General features: G+C 41.3%; 1 protein-coding gene across 4 annotated transcripts in view; it reads left to right on the top strand.

The window, feature by feature from the left end:
* DNMBP (dynamin binding protein) overlaps positions 1–18,349 on the top strand; it is a 123,206-nt gene that overhangs the window by 84,515 nt on the left and 20,342 nt on the right. For all 4 annotated transcript variants that reach the window (XM_068548358.1, XM_068548356.1, XM_068548359.1 and 1 more), the window contains 5 exons: positions 9,036–9,229; positions 10,085–10,184; positions 16,864–17,011; positions 17,626–17,643; positions 18,010–18,209. In XM_068548358.1, coding sequence (XP_068404459.1) covers positions 9,036–9,229; positions 10,085–10,184; positions 16,864–17,011; positions 17,626–17,643; positions 18,010–18,209 — 660 coding nt within the window. The remainder of the gene's footprint in view (positions 1–9,035; positions 9,230–10,084; positions 10,185–16,863; positions 17,012–17,625; positions 17,644–18,009; positions 18,210–18,349) is intronic.

The following is an 18,349-nucleotide window of genomic DNA, read 5'->3' as shown; positions in this document are numbered from 1 at the left end:
AATATTTTTCCCTTTTTAACAAAATTGCAATTCTTTCACAGACTCTTTTGTAACCTTTTCCCATTTAACAACACACATGAGACAATGTTCTGTATTAATGAATATAAACCTGTATCTCAATGGCTGTAATAGTATTCTATTATGCAGATACACAATAATTTATTTAACAGGCCCCTTTTGGGAGAAATTTTGGTGGTTTCTAAATTTTCTTTATGCACTGATAAACATCCCTTCACTTGCACATAATTTCTGCCATAAATTGTCTGGAATACTATTGAATATTTACTGTGTATGACACTGCTAGATTTGATCTGTGTGGGGGATTATTTACATTATACTGAGTAGGGTTGTACAGCTATAATGATGTGAACATATGTATATGTGATTAAATACATAATTGTTCCCAGTCTTAATGGTGGGTGACCTGTGGCTATACAGAGGTTAAATGTGCTTTAAAATCACATCATTTTATCATTAGCTACCAGGTGGTCACCAAAACCCACAAGTAGATTTCCGGGTCACAATTCCCAAGATTTGCCTGCCTGGAAAAAGCACTAGAGGCAGAGTAGCAATTGCAGGCTCTGGAGCCAGCGTGGGCTCACATCTTCCACATACTGGGCCAGTTACTGAATTTCTCTTCATTCATCAGTAGTGAGATGGAGACGATAGTAGGATCGTGATGAAGATTAAATAAGCAAGTATTTGTAAAGTGCCTGAACAATGCTTGACACATAGGGTAAGTGCCATATAAATATGTGGTAAAATTTAAGGTTAAAAAGAGCTTCATTCGACGGTGGAGGGAAGCAACAACCCGGGAGTTAGGCACCATCCAGTAAAGCCTCAGGAGTCAATGGTGCCATCCTAGTAGCAGTGGGATGGCTCTTTACCAAAAGTTCTTCTCTCAGATTGCTTAAAATTTCACCAGTAGAGATGAATCTTGACTAGCATGACAGTTTGTCTTAAAGTACTGGCAATACATTAATAGATTCTTGTGAGATTAAAAAGTACTGATTCAGCTCAAGTCCCCATTGATCCTTCTATCCCAAATCCCAGTTCCCTCTCTGAGGCAAAACTCTCTGACAAGTTTAGTGTATTCTCTTCCCAGACCTTTTTCTGTGCACTTACATATTATGTGTGTGTATATGGAAATATGTAGAGGTTTTTGCATGTTTTCTCCCTTTTTTTCTCTCTCCTCCTCTTCTTCCACCTTCTTTTCTTAAACAAAAATGGCATGTTGTTAGGCAACTTTGTTTTCCTCACTTTCTTTTAAAATGTAAATGTTTGTGAGCTGTGAGCATGGCTCCCAATTCCAGTGAATTACTCTGTGCTGTTCTTGCTGTACTGGGACCAGCCAGGTAAGATCTGCATTCTGATGGCTTTAGGGTAAGGTACCTAGAGTAGCAAGACCCGGGGGAAAGTGAGGCCTGTGCCTGGCCAGGGAGAGGGACTGCCTGCCGAATGAGAGGTCCTAAGGGCAGAAAAGTAGACAAATGCTGCCCCCTTTACATCTTTGCCTCTTATCATAAGACTGCTTCCGTGAAAAGAGTATCCAAAAAAACACAACATGGAGCAAGGGGTAGGAAAAAGAGATAAAACTCATGATTAAAAACTCCTGAAGTGGGCTTCCATGGTGGTGCAGTGGTTAAGAATCCGCCTGCCAATGCAGGGGACACGGGTTCGAGCCCTGGTCTGGGAAGATCCCACGTGCTGCGGAGTAACTAAGCCCGTGCGCCACAACTACTGAGCCTGCGCTCTAGAGCCCATGAGCCACAACTACTGAGCCCGCGTGCCACAACTGCTGAAGCCCATGCGCCTAGAGCCCGTGCTCTGCAACAAGAGAAGTCACCACAATGAGAAGCCCGTGCACCGCAACGAAGAGTGAGCCCCTGCTCACTGCCACTAGAGAAAGCCTGCACACAGCAACAAAGACCCAACGCAGCCAAAAATAAATAAAATAAATACCTTAAAAAAGAAAACAACAAAATATTAAATCATATAGAAAAAAAAAAAAAACAACTACTCCTGAAGTGGAGTTGTGGCTGTTTTAGGACTAGGAAAGGAAAGCTAATAGGGAAAAGACGTTGAGTCTGAGCAGAGCTGGGGCAGCTCTTCTGCATCTCAGTCCAGGAAGTGGAGGATTCCAGCTCCGTCCTTTAGGACAGGCCCTGTTGTGATAGCCTGGAGGACTCAGGACGATTCATATGTAAATATGGGAAAGCCTGGGGGAAATGCCTACCCTATTCAAAGGATTTTAGGGGGTTGTGGAGCATTCCAGAGCTCTGGGAAGATTCTACTCTGCCTGCCAGCCCTTCCACCCGTGGGAACATTTGCACCAGAATTTTGGCGCTGCAGGTACGTTCCGGGGTTGCTGGAGCCCTCACAAAAGCAGGTAGAACAGTTAGCCGCCTCATTCAGGTGCCGCTTGGGACTTCGCCGGGGTTCAAAGATTTTCCCCAGCAAAGACGGAGCCAGCTTTCAGAGGCAAGGGAAGAGTGAGCGGCTTTTCTCTTTAACTCTGCTTTGGAATGTGGTTGGTAGAGTTGCGGGAAGCTGCAGGTTAACTGAATCGCTTCCTAGGAACACTGAGGTATGAGCCTGGGACCATGCACTAACCTGAGGGGGTGAGGATATCTTGAGGAGTGGAATCGGGACTTTTTGGGGGAGGGGATGGGGTGGGACAAAAGAAAAAAAACAACCCATCCCTAATTGCTTTATCACAGTAGTAAGTTTGTGCAGTCAGCCCCAGCTCCTTAACGCCTCCAGGGCCGCCCTAGGAAGAAAGTGGGGCTAGTCTGCCACTTTTATTGTTAGGCTGGTACTGGGCCTCAGTTTCCTCCATGTGCTTCCGCATCCCCAGATTTTATTGTTCTTATAGAAAAGTGGAATTTTATGGTATCTGAACCATTTCTCCTCGGTGCATTTTATCTTAACCTGGTAGAGGTGGCATTTTCTGGCCCGTTGTGGGAGAACTAACTTGTGTTGAGTAATTACCTTGTTTAATTTGCTCAACAGTTCTGCAAAACAGGTATTATTATCCTCATTGTATGTATGAGGTCGTTGAGGCCCAGAGGTGAAAATGGACTTTCTCAGGGTTCCCCAGTTAAAGAGTGCGGGAGTGCGGGATTCAAAGGCTTTCAGGATGGCGGCTCCCTCTCTCACTTTGGTGTCCCAGATAGTAAAATTTTCGATCATTTTTTTCCCCTTAGGGTATATTTGGAATAATGGAAAAACAATTTTACATTTGCAGCTATTTCAAGCCAGGTATTCCTAGTTTGATTTAATCCTTGAGTATTAATTCATGTGTGTGTGGAGCCTGGAGGTCACCTGCATCTTCAGAAACACCTAGCATTTTGTTAAAACTGCAGATCCACCCAGATTTGCTGAATCAATCTCAGGGGTGGTGACCAGGAAACTACAATTTAGCAAAAACACCCCACAGGGATTTTTGATTGAGCTAAACTGTTTTCCTTTTTGTTTTTTAAAGTCTGTTCCAGAGTTTATAAATCCACCTGCAGGGGAAAAAATGGCATGCTGATATTTTAGAAGAATTGTTACCATTTCTTTTTCTCTTTTTAAATATAAATAAAAATCTAATTGAGTCTCTTAGGTTGTAGGTTGCTGACTTCTAATTGATGAGTGCTTGCTGGTATTTTATGCTTTCAAGTATTATAATTAATAGAACTTTGATTCCTGAGAGATAATAGTTTCCGGGGAATTTTTAAGATTTGAAACAAATAGGCCCTGACCTTTTAAAATTGAGATTCCAGGCTGGAGAGGCAGAACGGTGCAGGATTAAGTGGATTTAAACACAGGATTTGGATTTAAATATATTTAGATTCAAATTCCAGAACTGCCATTTACTTACTACATAGGCTGGGACAAGTTGGTCAGTCTCTCAAAGCCTAGGTTTTCTTATCTGTTAAATGGGAATAATAATACTACTTCAGAGTTTTGATGTGAATATTAAATGAGTTCAGGGACATAACATGTAAAGCGCCTGGCACGTGGTAGGAATTCAGTGAGTGTTCTCCCTTTCCAGAGCTTTTTAGTCCTGTGTTTAAGGTGAATTTCTCTTCTCAACTTACTGCTTCTGAAACCGTATTTGGGACTGAAATTCTGTAGCTTTGAAATCACGAAGAAAATTTAAAATAAGGCCATTGAAAATCAATTTTTTTGTACACTACAATTAATTTAATCATAATTTACTTAATTTCTGATGAAATAAGAGTTATGCTTGAAATTTTGTCATTCTACCAAAAAAAAGAAAGAAATTTTCTAATTATGTCTTTTTAAGTTTTATTTTGAATAATATCAAATTTATAGAAAATTGCAGTGGTACACAGATCCTCCTTTATTCACATTTGCCAGTATTTAACATTATGCCATATTTTTGTTTTCATTTTCTCTCTCGTTCACTTTCTCCCTCTCTCTACACACACACACACACACACACACACACTTTTTTTCTTTACTGTTTGAGACTAGGTTGCATATATCATGCCCCTTAGTAAGTGCCAGTGTGTAATATGGATATTTTCATACATGACCACAATAGATCTGCCATTTCAGGAATTTTTTTTATTTAAAAAAATTTTTTAATACAATTTTTAAAGGTTACTTTCTATTTACAGTTATTCGAAAATATTGGCTATATTCTCCGTGTTGTGCAGTACATCCTTGAGCCTGTCCTATACCCAGCAGTTTGTGCCTCCCACTCCCCCACCCTGCCCACACTGGTAACCACTAGTTTGTTCTCTATATCTGTGAGTCTGCTTCTTTTTTGTTATATTCACTAGTTTTTTGTATTGTTTAGATTCCACATATAAGGGACTTCCCTGGCAGTCCAGTGGTTAAGACTCGGAGAGTCCAGTGCAGGGGGCACAGGTTCAATCCCTGGTCAGGGAGCTAAGCTCCCATGTGCCGCATGGAGCGGCCAAAAAAAAAGATTCCACATATAAATGATATTATACAATATTTGTCTTTGTCTGACTTATTTCACTTTGCATGATGCCCTCCAAGTCCATCAATGTTGCTGCAAATGGCAAAGGTTTGTTCTTTTTTTATTGAGTAGTATTCCATTGTGTGTGTGTATATGCATACACACCACATCTTCTTTATCCATTTATCTGTTGATGGACACTTAGGTTGCTTCCATGTCTTGGCTATTGTAAATAATGCTGCTATGAGCACTGGGGTGCATATATCTTTTTGAATTAGTGTTTTTGTTTTTTTCAGATATATACCCAGGAGTGGAATTGGTGGGTCATATGGTAGTTCTATTTTTAGTTTTTTGAGAAACTTCCATACCGTTTTCCACAGTGGCTGCACCAGTTTACATTCCCACCAACAGTGTAGGAGGGTTCCCTTTTCTCCACATCCTTGCCAACATTTGTTATTTGTGTTCTTTTTGATCATAGCCATTCTGACAGGTATGAGTTAACATCTCATTGTGGTTTTGATTTGCATTTCCCTGTGATTAGTGATGTTAAGCATCTTTTCATATGCCTGTTGGCCGTCTGCATTTCCTCTTTGGAAAAATGTCTATTCAATTCTTCTGCCCATTTTGAAATAGCGTTTTTGTTTTTGTTTTTTTTTAATATTTATTTATTTATTTGGTTGCACCGGGTCTTAGTTTTGGCAGGCGGGCTCCTTAGCTGTGGCATGCGAACTCTTTGTTGTGGCATGCATGTGGGATCTAGTTCCCTGACCAGGGATCAAACCCCGGACCCCCTGCATTGGGAGCGCAGAGTCTTCTCCACTGCACCACCAGGGAAGTCCTGCGTTGTTTGTTTTTTTGATGTTGAGTTGTATGAACTGTTTATATATGTTGGATATTAATCCGTTATCGGTCATATCATTTGCAAATATTTTCTCCTTTCAGTAGGTTGTCTTTTCATTTTGTCAGTGATTTCCTTTGCTGTGTGAAAGCTTTTAAGTTTAATTAGGTCCCGTTTATTTTTGCTTTTATTTCCTTTACTTTAGGAGATGGATCCAAAAAAATTTTGCTGCGATTTATGTCAAAGAGTGTTCTGCCTGTGTTTTCCTCTAAGAGTTTTATAGTATCTGGTCTTACATTTAGGTCTTTAATTCATTTTGAGTTATTTTTGTATATGGTGTTAGAGAATGTTCAAATTTCATTCTTCTACATGTAGCTGTCCATTTCAGGAAATTTTTAATTGGTTTAATCATACACCCAATCTATAATCTATATTCCAATTTCGTCAGCTTGTCCTATTAATGTCCTTTGTAGCAGTTTTTTCCCCAGATCAGGATTCAGTTCAGGATCACACATTGCATTTATTTGTCATCTCTTCAGTTATCTTTTCTTCCTTCTTTCTTTCTTTTTTTTTTTTAATAAATTTATTTATTTATTATTTTTGGCTGTGTTGGGTCTTTGTTGCCACGCGCGGACTTTCTCTAGTTGTGGCGAGCTGGGGCTACTCTTCGTTGTGGTGAGCAGGCTTCTCATTGTGGTGGTTTCTCTTGTTGCGGAGCACGGGCTCTAGGCATGCGGGCTTCAGTAGTTGTGGCTCACGGGCTCTAGAGCACGGGCTCTGGAGCACAGGCTCAGTAGTTGTGGTGCATGGGCTTAGTTGCTCCGTGGCATGCGGGATCTTCCCGGACCAGGGCTCGAACCCGTGTCCCCTGCATTGGCAGGCGGATTCTTAACCACTGCGCCACCAGGGAAGCCCCTCTTCCTTCTTTCTTTCTTCCTTTTTTTTTTTTTCTGGTTGTGCCGTGTGCATGTGGGATCTTAGTTCCCCAACCAGGGATGGAATCCACACCCCGTGCAGTGAAAGCTTGGAGTCTTAACCACTGGACCACGAGGGAAGTCCTTCAGTTACCTTTAATTGGGAATTGCTCCTCAGGCTTCCTCTGTCTTTTATGACGTGACATTTTGAAGGATGCAAAGCCCTAGGTTTGTCTGATATTTCCTCAAGATTCATTTCAGATTATGCATTTTTGACTGGAATTCTATATAGGGATATTGTGTTATTTATAGACATGACATTTGGAAGTGCATGATGTCTATTTGTCCCTAATTGGTCGTGTTAATTTTGATTACTAGGTTATGGTGTAACCCATTTCTCCACTCTAGAGTCACTTTTTCATTTTTGTAATAAATAATTTATAATAACTAGTTCAAAACTATGTAGATATCCTGATCATCATCAAAACCCTACCACCAACACCAGAATCATTCACTGATGGTTTGTGCCTGAACCAAATTTTATTCCGATGATTGCAAAATACTGATTTTTCTAATTCCATTGTTCTATATTTATTAGCTGACATTCTACCATAAGAAAGAGCTTTCTCTTCTCCCCCATTTATTTATATACTTATATACTATCAATAAGAGCTCGTGGATTCTTATTTTAGTCAATGGATTACAATGCTTTGCTGTGCTTAGTTATCTTGATACTCAAATTGTACAGATTTGGCCAGTGGGAGCTACTTCAAGTTGGCTCCATGCCCTTTCCACATGAAGAATTCTGGTTCCTTTTACTGAAGAGTGGTTTTTAGAAACCAGAATCTGGGTTACACTTTTTAAACATTGGAATTCCTAAATTCTTAGAGAAGGAGCAGTGGGGGAGGTTTTTGGAAACTAAAATCTGCTGTGAAAGCCTAGTTTTCCGTAAGTAGTTTGAACACTTGTATTTTTGCTTCTTAGATCTGGGTAAAAATATTCTTGTAATCATACTCAGGCTTGCTAGTATGTTTACTTACCAAATTTGTCATTTTTTAAAGTGGATCTTAAGGAATTTGAAATAAACAGCAGAGATTGCTTCACTGTTGAAATTTTCTCAGTTGTTTATTTTAGCATTTAACATTCATTTTAAATGAACAAATGCCATCTCATCTTATGTATAAGATAATAGTTCTCTCCTTATATGTATCTAAGTAACAGGTATTTGTAAAAGCTAATGACAAAATATTGTCATTATGTAAAAGCTAATGACAAATATAAATATTTGTTTTCATTCTTAGATCATGTGGTGTGGTTCTATAGAGGTTTTTTTCATTGAAAATACTATTAAAGAACTTCCTACTTATAGGACATTTGTATCTTCCAGGACATTTGAAGTAACAAAACTTGCCTGTGAGTCTTCATTAGTGTTTTGATAGGGAGAATCTAAACAATTTTTACATATTTTATTACATGCTAATATTAATCCACCATCACAGTAACTGGAATAAGGTGGGCCCTACAGTCACCCAGATCTCAGACAGATAATTCCTACCTAATTTTTGTCTTTCCCTTAGTTGGCATTATTATGTTCCCCATAATATTCTTTTTAATGTGCTGTATCAGTATTTGTAACTTACAGCTTGGTATTTCTGCTGCTAAGTTCATGAAACGGGTTTTATACCTAACTAAGTGAAAGCAGTTCTTTTTATTTATTTATTTATTTATTTATGTCTGCGTTGGGTCTTCGTTGCTGCGCGCGGGCTTTCTCTAGTTGTGGCAAGCAGGGGCTACTCTTCATTGCAGTGTGCGAGCTTCTCATTGTGGTGGCTTCTCTTGTTGTGGCGCGCAGGCTTCAGTAGTTGTGGCGCGCGGGCTCAGTAGTTGTGGCGCGCGGGCTCTAGAGCGCAGGCTCAGTAGTTGTGGTGCACGGGCTTAGTTGCTCCGCAGCATGTGGGACCTTCCTGGACCAGGGCTCGAACCTGTGTCCTCTGCATTGGCTGGCAGATTCTTAAACAAGCAGTTCTTTTTAACAACAGCACCTCTTTCAACCTCTTTCCCAAGGAGGTTGTGGACACTGATTTGTCCTCATAAAATGGGCCAGCTACTTGTTTTTAGGACAGATTCTAGAAATGGTATCGCAGATGGGAGAAGTTCTTTCTGCAGGGATGGCTTTCTAAGCTCTTCATCTTCATGATTAGAACTGACTTGAGGATCATATTTCCTGATGGTTGACAATTGCGAGGCCTTTGGTTCTCAAAGAATGTGTTCTTTTCAACTGAAACTATTGCAGAGGCCTGCTTTTACACCCAGAGCTACTGACCAGTTCTCTTTTCCTTTCTAGAAATGACACTTCTCTCCTCCCAGTCTTCAGCACTAGTGGCCCCTTCTGGATCTGTGTCCACTGAAAGCCCAGAGCAGAGGATGCTGGAGAAGAGAGCCAAGGTGATAGAGGAACTTCTTCAGACGGAGAGAGACTACATTCGGGATCTGGAAATGTGTATCGAGCGGATCATGGTACCCCTGCAGCAGGCTCAGGTGGGAACTGTGGGAGAAAGTTAGCTTTGCCTTGAACGTGGTTCTCCAAGCCTGATGCATTAGGGTATGGGAGCTTTCACCACAAAGATTTATTGGGTTTGAAATAAAATTTATTGGGTTTGGTGCTCTTAATTCAAGGCCCCCAGTTTACGTATGTCATCAACTTAAGCCTTCACCATCCTGTCACTTATCAAGTCCATTATTAACTTATTAACTTAAGTTACTGCAATAATTCCTAGGACATTTCCTGTTTCTGTGGCTCCTGAAAACAGTTCCAGTGAGTCTGGGATTGTCACTTTACTGGGAGGCTGTACAATAATATAATGAAGTCTGGGGATGGTGGGTTACCTGGATGTAACACCTGATTGTATAAGGTTTATTCCAGAAAGTCTTACTAATATGTGTATGCTAGACACTCTTTTAGATGCCGAAGATAGGGAAAAAACATTAATGGTATCCCAGGGATTTACAATCCTATTGCTTGTTACTTGACCACTTGGGCTCAGCTTGAGTGTGGACTTCTGGAGCAGTCACTCACAGAACTTCTCTAGGAAGTGGACGGTGCCATCCGATTTTGGGTACTGGGTGGAATTTGTGTCCCAGTACAATTATAGAAATTGGTTCTATGGTCATTTTACTATGGTAGTGGGGGAGGGGGGAGCAGAAAGTAGTTGGATCAAGGACAGATGGTGACACTAAAGGCGATGTTAGATGTTCCCATTCTGGAAACTTCGTGAGAGTGAGTGAAGATAACCTTGAGCAGTTTTTGTATCATCCTTGAAGAGATGTTCCTAATGTGAATGATATGCCATTAATTTTATTTCTATGCATCTTTGTTTTGTTTTCCTTTCTCAGATACCAAACATTGATTTTGAGGGACTTTTTGGAAATATGCAGATGGTGATTAAGGTCTCAAAGCAATTATTGGCTGATCTGGAAATCAGCGATGCCGTAGGTATGAGCCCCTACCATTGTTTCAGAAGTAGGTTTTTTTTTGTTTGTTTGTTTGTTTGTTTAACTTCATAGGTAGGAGGCAGGGGGAGAAGGGCCCAGCTGGTACTGAGTAGTTTTGCTAGGAAAATTCAGTGTTAGTTACTTAGTTCCAAGGTTATTTAGCCCCCTGCTTCTCCTTTTATATAGCTTGAGGTGATAGAGGTTGCTTGCAATAGAAGAAATTTTTGTTGTCACATGATATGATGTTTTTCAGACAGACAGTTGCAGCCTATTAGTGGGTTATGAGATCAGTTTAGAACCCAGTAACACAGTGGGTTTATCTTACAGCTAAGGAACCAGTCACACTTAGATAAACCCCAGTATTATAGCAGGCTGCTGACAGATGCGTCCAACTTTGTTCAGGAAGAAGACATTGTTATTCTGGTCAGGAACAAACCTGCCGTCTGTCCAGGAAGGAGGATCTGTCTCTATCTTCCAAGGCTTTCTGTTTATATAAACATCCTTGGAAATCTAATCTGGGACAAGAGCTGTCCCAAGTCATGTAGAAATTCCATGGAGAATTGATCTTCAAAAAGTTGCCTTTCTTGGGAATTCCCTGGCAGTCCAGTGGTTAGGACTCAAAGCTTCCACTTCAGGGGGCCTGGGTTCGATCGCTGGTCAGGGAACTAAGAATCCCGCAAGCCATGTGGCCAAAAAAAAAAAGGGTGCCTTTCTTTATTTATAGTCTTATTAATAAAAAAAAAACAAGCTACTGAACGGTCTCTAAACAAAATTAGCACCCAATATATATTTTTCCAATAAAATAAAATAGAAAATATCAGAATGTACTATAAATAATAACTACAGTTTTTTGAAACTTTTTTCCAATTCTTTGTATATGTATACTGAGTCACGATTTTTTTTTAATTAATTAATTAATTAATTTTATTTTTGGCTGCGTTGAGTCTTCGTTGCTGCACGCGGGCTTTCTCTAGTTGCGGCAAGCCGGGGCTACTCTTCGTTGCAGTGCGCAGGCTTCTCATTGCGGTCGCTTCTCTTGTTGTGGAGCACAGGCTCTAGGCTCGTGAGCTTCAGTAGTTGTGGCACGCGGGCTCAGCAGTTGTGGCTTGCAGGCTCTAAAGTGCAGGCTCTGTAGTTGTGGTGCACGGGCTTAGTTGCTCCACGACACGTGGGATCTTCCCGGATCAGGGCTCGAACCCGTGTCCCCTGCATTGGCAGGCGGATTCTCAACCACTGTGCCACCAGGGAAGCCCTGAGTCATGATTTTAAATGTATTTATTCATGTGGGTCATTGTCAAAATGTCTGAAGAACTATTATCTATTTCTTATAAACAAGGGAATTGTGTTAGTTACCTATTGCTGTGTAACAAATTATACTAAAATTTAGTGCCTTAAAACTAGAAACATGTTAGGTCACTTTCCTGTGGTTCAGCAATCTGGGAGTGGCTTAGCTAGGTGATTCTGGCTCAGGGTCTCTCATGAGGTTGGAGTCAAGCTGTTATCTGGGCTGCTGTCGTCTGGGGCTTAATCAATGATCCAGTTCCAAAAGCTCACTCAGCTCATCAAGCCTCGGTTCCTTGTCATATGAGCCTCTTCACCATCTTCATGACCTCAGGACATGGCAGCTGGCTTTCCTCAAAGTGAGTGATCCAAGAGGAAGAGGAAGCTCAAGATGGGAGCCAGTGTCTTCTTTTTTTTTTTAATTTATTTTTATTTTTGGCTGCGTTGGGTCTTCATTGCTGTGCGCGGGCTTTCTCTAGTTGCGGCGAGCGGGGGCTACTCTTCGTTGGGGTGCGTGGGCTTTTCATTGCAGTGGCTTCTTTTGTTGCAGAGCATGGGCTGTAGGAACACGGGCTTCAGTAGTTGTGGCACGTGGGGTCAGTAGTTGTGGCTCGTGGGCTCTAGAGCGTAGGGTCAGTAGTTGTGGCTCACGGGCTTAGTTGCTCCCCAGCATGTGGGATCTTCCTGGACCAGGGCTCGAACCCGTGTCCCGTGCATTGGCAGGAGAATTTTTAACCACTGTGCCACCAGGGAAGTCCCCCCAGTGTCTTCTGTAACCTGATCTCAGATACTACATACCATCACTTCTGCCATATTCTGTTGGTCATACAGACCAGCTCTGGTGCCTTGTGGGAGGGGACATCCTATCACTTTGCTATTTTATTGGAATCATAGTGACAAGATGCTACCACAGTTCTAGCCATTCCACTACACACATCACAACATCTAGCAGAAAGAAAAATTGACCCTGCATCGTTTAAGAGTAAGCAGCCTTTCCAGAGCCCCCTCACCAGAATTCCCTTTGTTTCTCATTGGCCAAAACTGGGTCACATGCATATGCCTACACAGATCACTAGAGAGGGGAGTAGGCTCATGATGTTGACTTAGGCTAGGTGGTGTTGACCTGACTCACCTGGGAGAGAAATGGACATAAGAACAGTCAGGGCTGTGCCCTCCTGCAGGAATGGCTGTGGGATGTTAGGTGATGGTGCAACTTTGTTAACGTTTCTCCAGTGTTTATTGTACTCCACACACCCTTTCAAGGTATGTCAAGCTTTATCACACTTGTTGCCTACAACAACCCTATGAGGTTTAGCTGCTGTTAATCTTACTTTACGGATAGGAAACTGAGACTTACAGCGGGAAGTAATTTGCCCAGGGTCACATGGCTAGTACTTGATGGGACTGACATTCAGCCTCAGGTCTTTTCTGTCATCTCTGCATATGCTGTTAAATTCTGTACAGAACAGCTGCAAGAGAAACTGAAGCCTGGGGTCCTGCTCTCAGTTTAATTGGAGAGGTCAGAGGTCAGGGAGGTTGAAGAAGGAGAAGCACACATTGTTTAGAGGTAGCCGTGGTGACCCCATTTTTATAGGGGTCACCGTATAAAGCATAAAAGCCAATTTATAGGATTTCATAAGGCACTTGAAATAAGTATCTGTAGGTCATTAATTTGAATTATGAAAGAAATGAGAGAAACTGATTGGTATCTGAAAGGAATTAATTATTTATAATTTTTTTTTTTTCTAAAGATTTATTTATTTGATTGATTGATTGATTGATTGCTATGTTGGGTCTTCATTTCTGTGCGAGGGCTTTCTCCAGTTGCGGCAAGTGGGGGCCACTCCTCATCGCCGCACGTGGGGCCTCTCACCATTGTGGCCTCTCTTGTTGCGGAGCACAGGCTCCAGACGCGCAGGCTCAGTAGTTGTGGCTCACGGGCCTAGCCGCTCCACGGCATGTGGGATCTTCCCAGACCAGGGCTCGAACCCGTGTCCCCTGCATTAGCAGGCAGACTCTCAACCACTGCGCCACCAGGGAAGCCCAGGAATTAATTATTAATCAAACTTTTTTTCAATTTATTTTATTACCTGTGTATTATGACAATAATAAAAGAGGAAATGAAAACAGAATATCCATAATCTCACCCCCATACAATATCAGCTGTTTATTTTTGTTTTTCCCTTCCCCTTCTTGTCCCAAGACAACCGAGGATTTAGGTAGCAGACTGAGATGAGCTGAAGGCATGTGGAGGATGGGGGAGGAGAGGGCCTAGGAACCGGCCGGCTCAGAGCTTTACAAGGAGGGACAGTGTGCAGTGACCGTGCTATGCAATAGGCGAAGCCGAGGTTGGATGAGAGCACCAGCCTGGGGGCTCCAGTCTTGGTCCACCAGGAGGCAGGCAGTGCATTCAGTGGGGAACTAATAAAGGACAAGGTTTTGAATGTCTGATAAGGGAAGGTTCTGAGAAGTCAGGGAAGGCAAATTAAAGCTTCGCTGAGCCACTAGCAAAGGGCAGATTGACATGAATTGCATAAGCAATGTTTTATTTTGCCTAAGTTTAATTTATTTTAATATATAATACATATTTTATTATATATATGTGTATATTTTAAATGTAACTTATTTTTAATACATTCACATGGCACAAAATTTGAAAGGTACCAAGAACTGCTTAATGAAAACTCTTCTATCTGTCCACTACCACCTAGCTCTTCTCAACCAGAAGCAACTAATGTTACCAGTTTTTTTTTTTTCATAAATTTATTTTATTTATTTATTTATTTATTTTTGGCTGCGTTGGGTCTTCGTTGCTGTGCGCGCGCTTTCTCTAGTTGCGGCGAGCGGGGGCTACTCTTTTTTGTGGTGCGCGGGCTTCTCATTGCGGTGGCTTCTCTTGTTGCGGAGCACGGGCTCTAGGCTTGCGGGCTTCAGTAGTTGCAGCATGTGGGCTCAGTCGTTGTGGCTCGTGGGTCTAGAGCACAGGCTCAGTAGTTGTGGTGCACGGGCTTAGTTGCTCTGTGGCATGTGGGCTCTTCCCGGACCAGGGATTGAACCCGTGTCCCCTGCATTGGCAGGCGGACTCTCAACTACTGTGCCACCAGGGAAGTCCCCACCAGTTTTCTTATATCTCCTTCCAGAGATAGTTTGTCATAACAACAATTACATATGTATTTCTCGACCCTGGTCCCCCATCCCCATTTTAAAAATTTATATAAACAGTAGCATACTATTCAAACTGTTCTGCACTACGCCTTAATTCCCCTTTTAATAAAAGTATGCCTTCCAAGCAGTTTTTATGACCCAGGAATAAAAATGGAAAAATATACAGTGAGGGGATAACTTGGTGAAAATCCAGGGTAATCCAGGATGCTGGAGAAAGCATCATTGAATTAATTTATAGGCCTGATTGGAGAAGGATTCTAGTTACAGCCAGGACAGGGTCCACAGGGAAGGAGAGAATGGTAGGTGTTCAGGGCTTGGATGATTTAGAAGACGAGGAGGTTGAGATGAGGAAGAAGTACCAGGAGACTCTGGATATGTAGTAATATCTAAGGAACTGGCTTTTTTATTATCTTAAACATGTCCCACAGAAAGAAATACATTTTACCTAATGACCAGGATACATGTTTGTGTGTGTGTGTCTGTGCTTACTTTTACTATGTTCAATGTTTTCTGTTATTTTCTTTTCTATTCCATTTTATTTCCTCAAAAATGTGCTGATCATACCCATAAAGTAGATTCCATGACCCATTCATGAGTTTTGACCCAAATTTGAAAGACACTGTAAATTAAGTTGTAGCTTTGTTAGTTTGTAGTTGATGTAGAAGAGTCACCATCAGGGAGGGTAAAACCCATGAATGGAGGAGGGTGCAGAGTAACCGGTGTTGAGAGTGAAGGTTCTGGGAGTGCTGGTGGGGAATGGATACGAAGGGGAGAAGACAGGCAAATACCGGATGGTGAAACTGGATAAAGACATTGGTGGCTCAGGGATTCCAAAGTGGCCCTGAAGGTCAAAAGGAAGCAGCCCCACTCTTAACTCCTGTGCCTGTTGAGTCACAGGATTAGACAAAGAAAGGCTGCCAGTTGGACAGCAGCGCGAGTGTGGTTTGTATGGACACAGTCAAGGCTCTCTTTTGGAAGGAGCTATAATTAAGGAAATACATTTCATTTAAATAGAAAGTGCTCTGCACAAGAATAGGGAATTCCATAGGACACAACATGGAAGGAACAGAGGTGACCTTGTAGAGAAAGGGATGGGGTTCCCTGAGGGGAGGGGTTTATGCCCAGAGCGGCTGGGAGAAATAGTTATAGGGGAAGCAGTAAGTAGGGTCATATTTTCAGGGAGGAGCTCAAGGATGAGAGGACGTTGTCTTTTGGGGAGCAGTGCAAGCTGAAGAAGGAAGGACACAGAGGGAAGAAGGGCAAGAGGAAGAGCAGTTTTAACAATTCAGGGACTTGGCACATTCAGGCAGCTGATCTAAATGAAATTGCTCCGGGGAAGTTTGCTTAGGAATTGTTCCTATGCCCAAATGGTGTAGACCAGGGCTCCATGAGTAGATTTCAAGTAGTCCACCAACTTGTATAGAAGTTTCTTTATTTATAACAGAAATTCAGCATTGATTTAAGGTATGACTGTAGGGAACAGTGACTTTGTCACCAACTGAAGTCACATGCTCATATCACATTAAGTTGTTGCAGTATCTCTAAATTCCAGCAACGACCAGAAACAACACATGTTATACCAGTTTCTTGTGTCACTCATCATACTTTGAATTATGATGATTATTAGATTCATTGCTATGTTTTGCTATTCAGTGCTTTATGAAGAAGTACATATATTATTATATCATAGATTCAGGGGGGTTTATATTTATATAATATATTATTAATATATTAATTTATATTATAAATTAATATATTTATTAATATGATAAACAATAGTCCTGTGTATTTACGTGCAAAGAAAAGGTTGGAAGCTGCTGCCGTAGAAGGATCTCTTCACCCCTGTGGAGATTTGGGGCTTAGAGAGCTGAGGGGTCTTTACAGGTTCTGATCACATGCCTATATGGAGAGTACTTGCAAATGCCTTACTTTGCCTGACGGAAAAGGGACTGGACTCTGTTTCAGGGACCAGCTGTGTGTGTGTGCATGCACGTGTGCATGTGTATGCGTTCTGAAAAATAAATACATGGATGAGACAGTTCTCTTAAATTTTGCTTTAAATAAGTAGAATTTTAAGCTATTACATGGAAATTTCATATTAATTTGAAGGATAGTCTTATTCTCATTTCTTGTGATAGGATTATCTGGTATTAAAGTTTGGTTATATACCTTCCATTTAGTATGCTGAGAAGAAAGTTACTAAAAAACACTGTATGTTTGTGTATATTCCAAAGGACCGGTGTTTCTCAATCACCGAGATGAGCTTGAAGGAACATACAAGGTTTATTGCCAGAATCATGATGAGGCCATCTCATTGCTGGAAATATATGAGAAGGATGAGAAGATCCAGAAGCATCTTCAGGACTCCTTGGCAGATCTTAAGTAGGAGTTTTGAGCACTTCATTCCATCATAGCTCTTTAGTTCTGCCTTTTGGAAGTCACTCCCATGTCTATGTCTAGACTTCTTATGACATCTATGGATCTATCATATTTTAAACATAAGTGATACATTATCGTAGGTCCTGTTATGTAACTTGCCTTTTCCCATTCTATATCTTGGAAATCTTAAGTAGCTTCCTGCTTGTAGTTTTATCCATTAAAATCACTTTTATCTATACACACAAAGTATTAAGTTAGCATTTTCAGGTAAGAAGCTGTCAGGAAGATAGTTTGGTCCAAATGAGAGAAAAGGTAAGAAGATAAAGTCAGTTATTCTTGACCATCAGGTGAGCGTCTCCTGTCTTAGGGAGGTAGGCTATAAGGATATAATATATGCCTAAGTAGGTCAAAGTGAAGTTAAGGGCTTATTGACTTTTTTCAATAGACTAGATATGCCACCATAGACATTCACAATTCCCCTTCTATCCCACGTGGTTTTTGTCTGCCCAGCTAATAGGCATTAGTTGGACTAATATGTTCTGAGAGGAATGTGAAAATCAGCATCAGTATTTTCTTTTAATCAGCTGTTTCTTCTTTTCATGCTCACTGCCCTGTAGGAGCCTGTACAATGAATGGTAAGTTCTTGCCACTTGATGCAGAAGCTCGTTTCATTATTTTCTTCCTTTATAGACAGAAACCTAGAAGTAGACCTGCCTTGCTGTATTTTCCTCCTTAGCACTTACCACCAAATGACACTTCATATAATGTTTGTTTGATTATTGTCTGCCTCTTTCCACCAGGGCAGGGACTTTTTTGGGTCACTACTAAATCCGCAGCACCTAGAACACTGCCTGGTGTTTATTAGGTGCCCAGTAAATGTGAATGAATGAAGTTGGGAAGTAGGGTGAAAGAACGGAGCTATATTAGGAATAACAAATACCACCTGTAGGCCCTGTGTTATTGACAGTTGACTGAAGTCTCTGTTTTTCCTTCTCTTGAAGGGGATGCACAAATTATATTAACCTGGGCTCCTTCCTCATCAAACCAGTGCAGAGAGTAATGCGCTACCCACTGCTGCTGATGGAGTTGCTGAATTCCACCCCCGAATCCCACCCAGATAAAGTGCCTTTAACCAATGCAGTCCTTGCAGTCAAGGAAATCAACGTTAACATTAATGAATATAAACGTCGAAAGGACCTGGGTAAGAAAAGTATACTTGCTGAAAAGGAGGTATACCCTTGAGAATGTTCTCCTTCTCAAAAGAATTAATTACTTCACCAGAGGTGGACAAGCAGATGGTAGGTAATAGGGCTGTGGTGAAGAAATGGTAATAGAATTTGG

The sequence above is a fragment of the Eschrichtius robustus genome, chromosome 7 (assembly GCF_028021215.1).
Source record: "Eschrichtius robustus isolate mEscRob2 chromosome 7, mEscRob2.pri, whole genome shotgun sequence".
Classification (NCBI taxonomy): domain Eukaryota; kingdom Metazoa; phylum Chordata; class Mammalia; order Artiodactyla; family Eschrichtiidae; genus Eschrichtius; species Eschrichtius robustus.
Note: the sequence above shows the minus strand (reverse complement) of the source record. Positions and strands in the feature narration are given on the sequence as shown.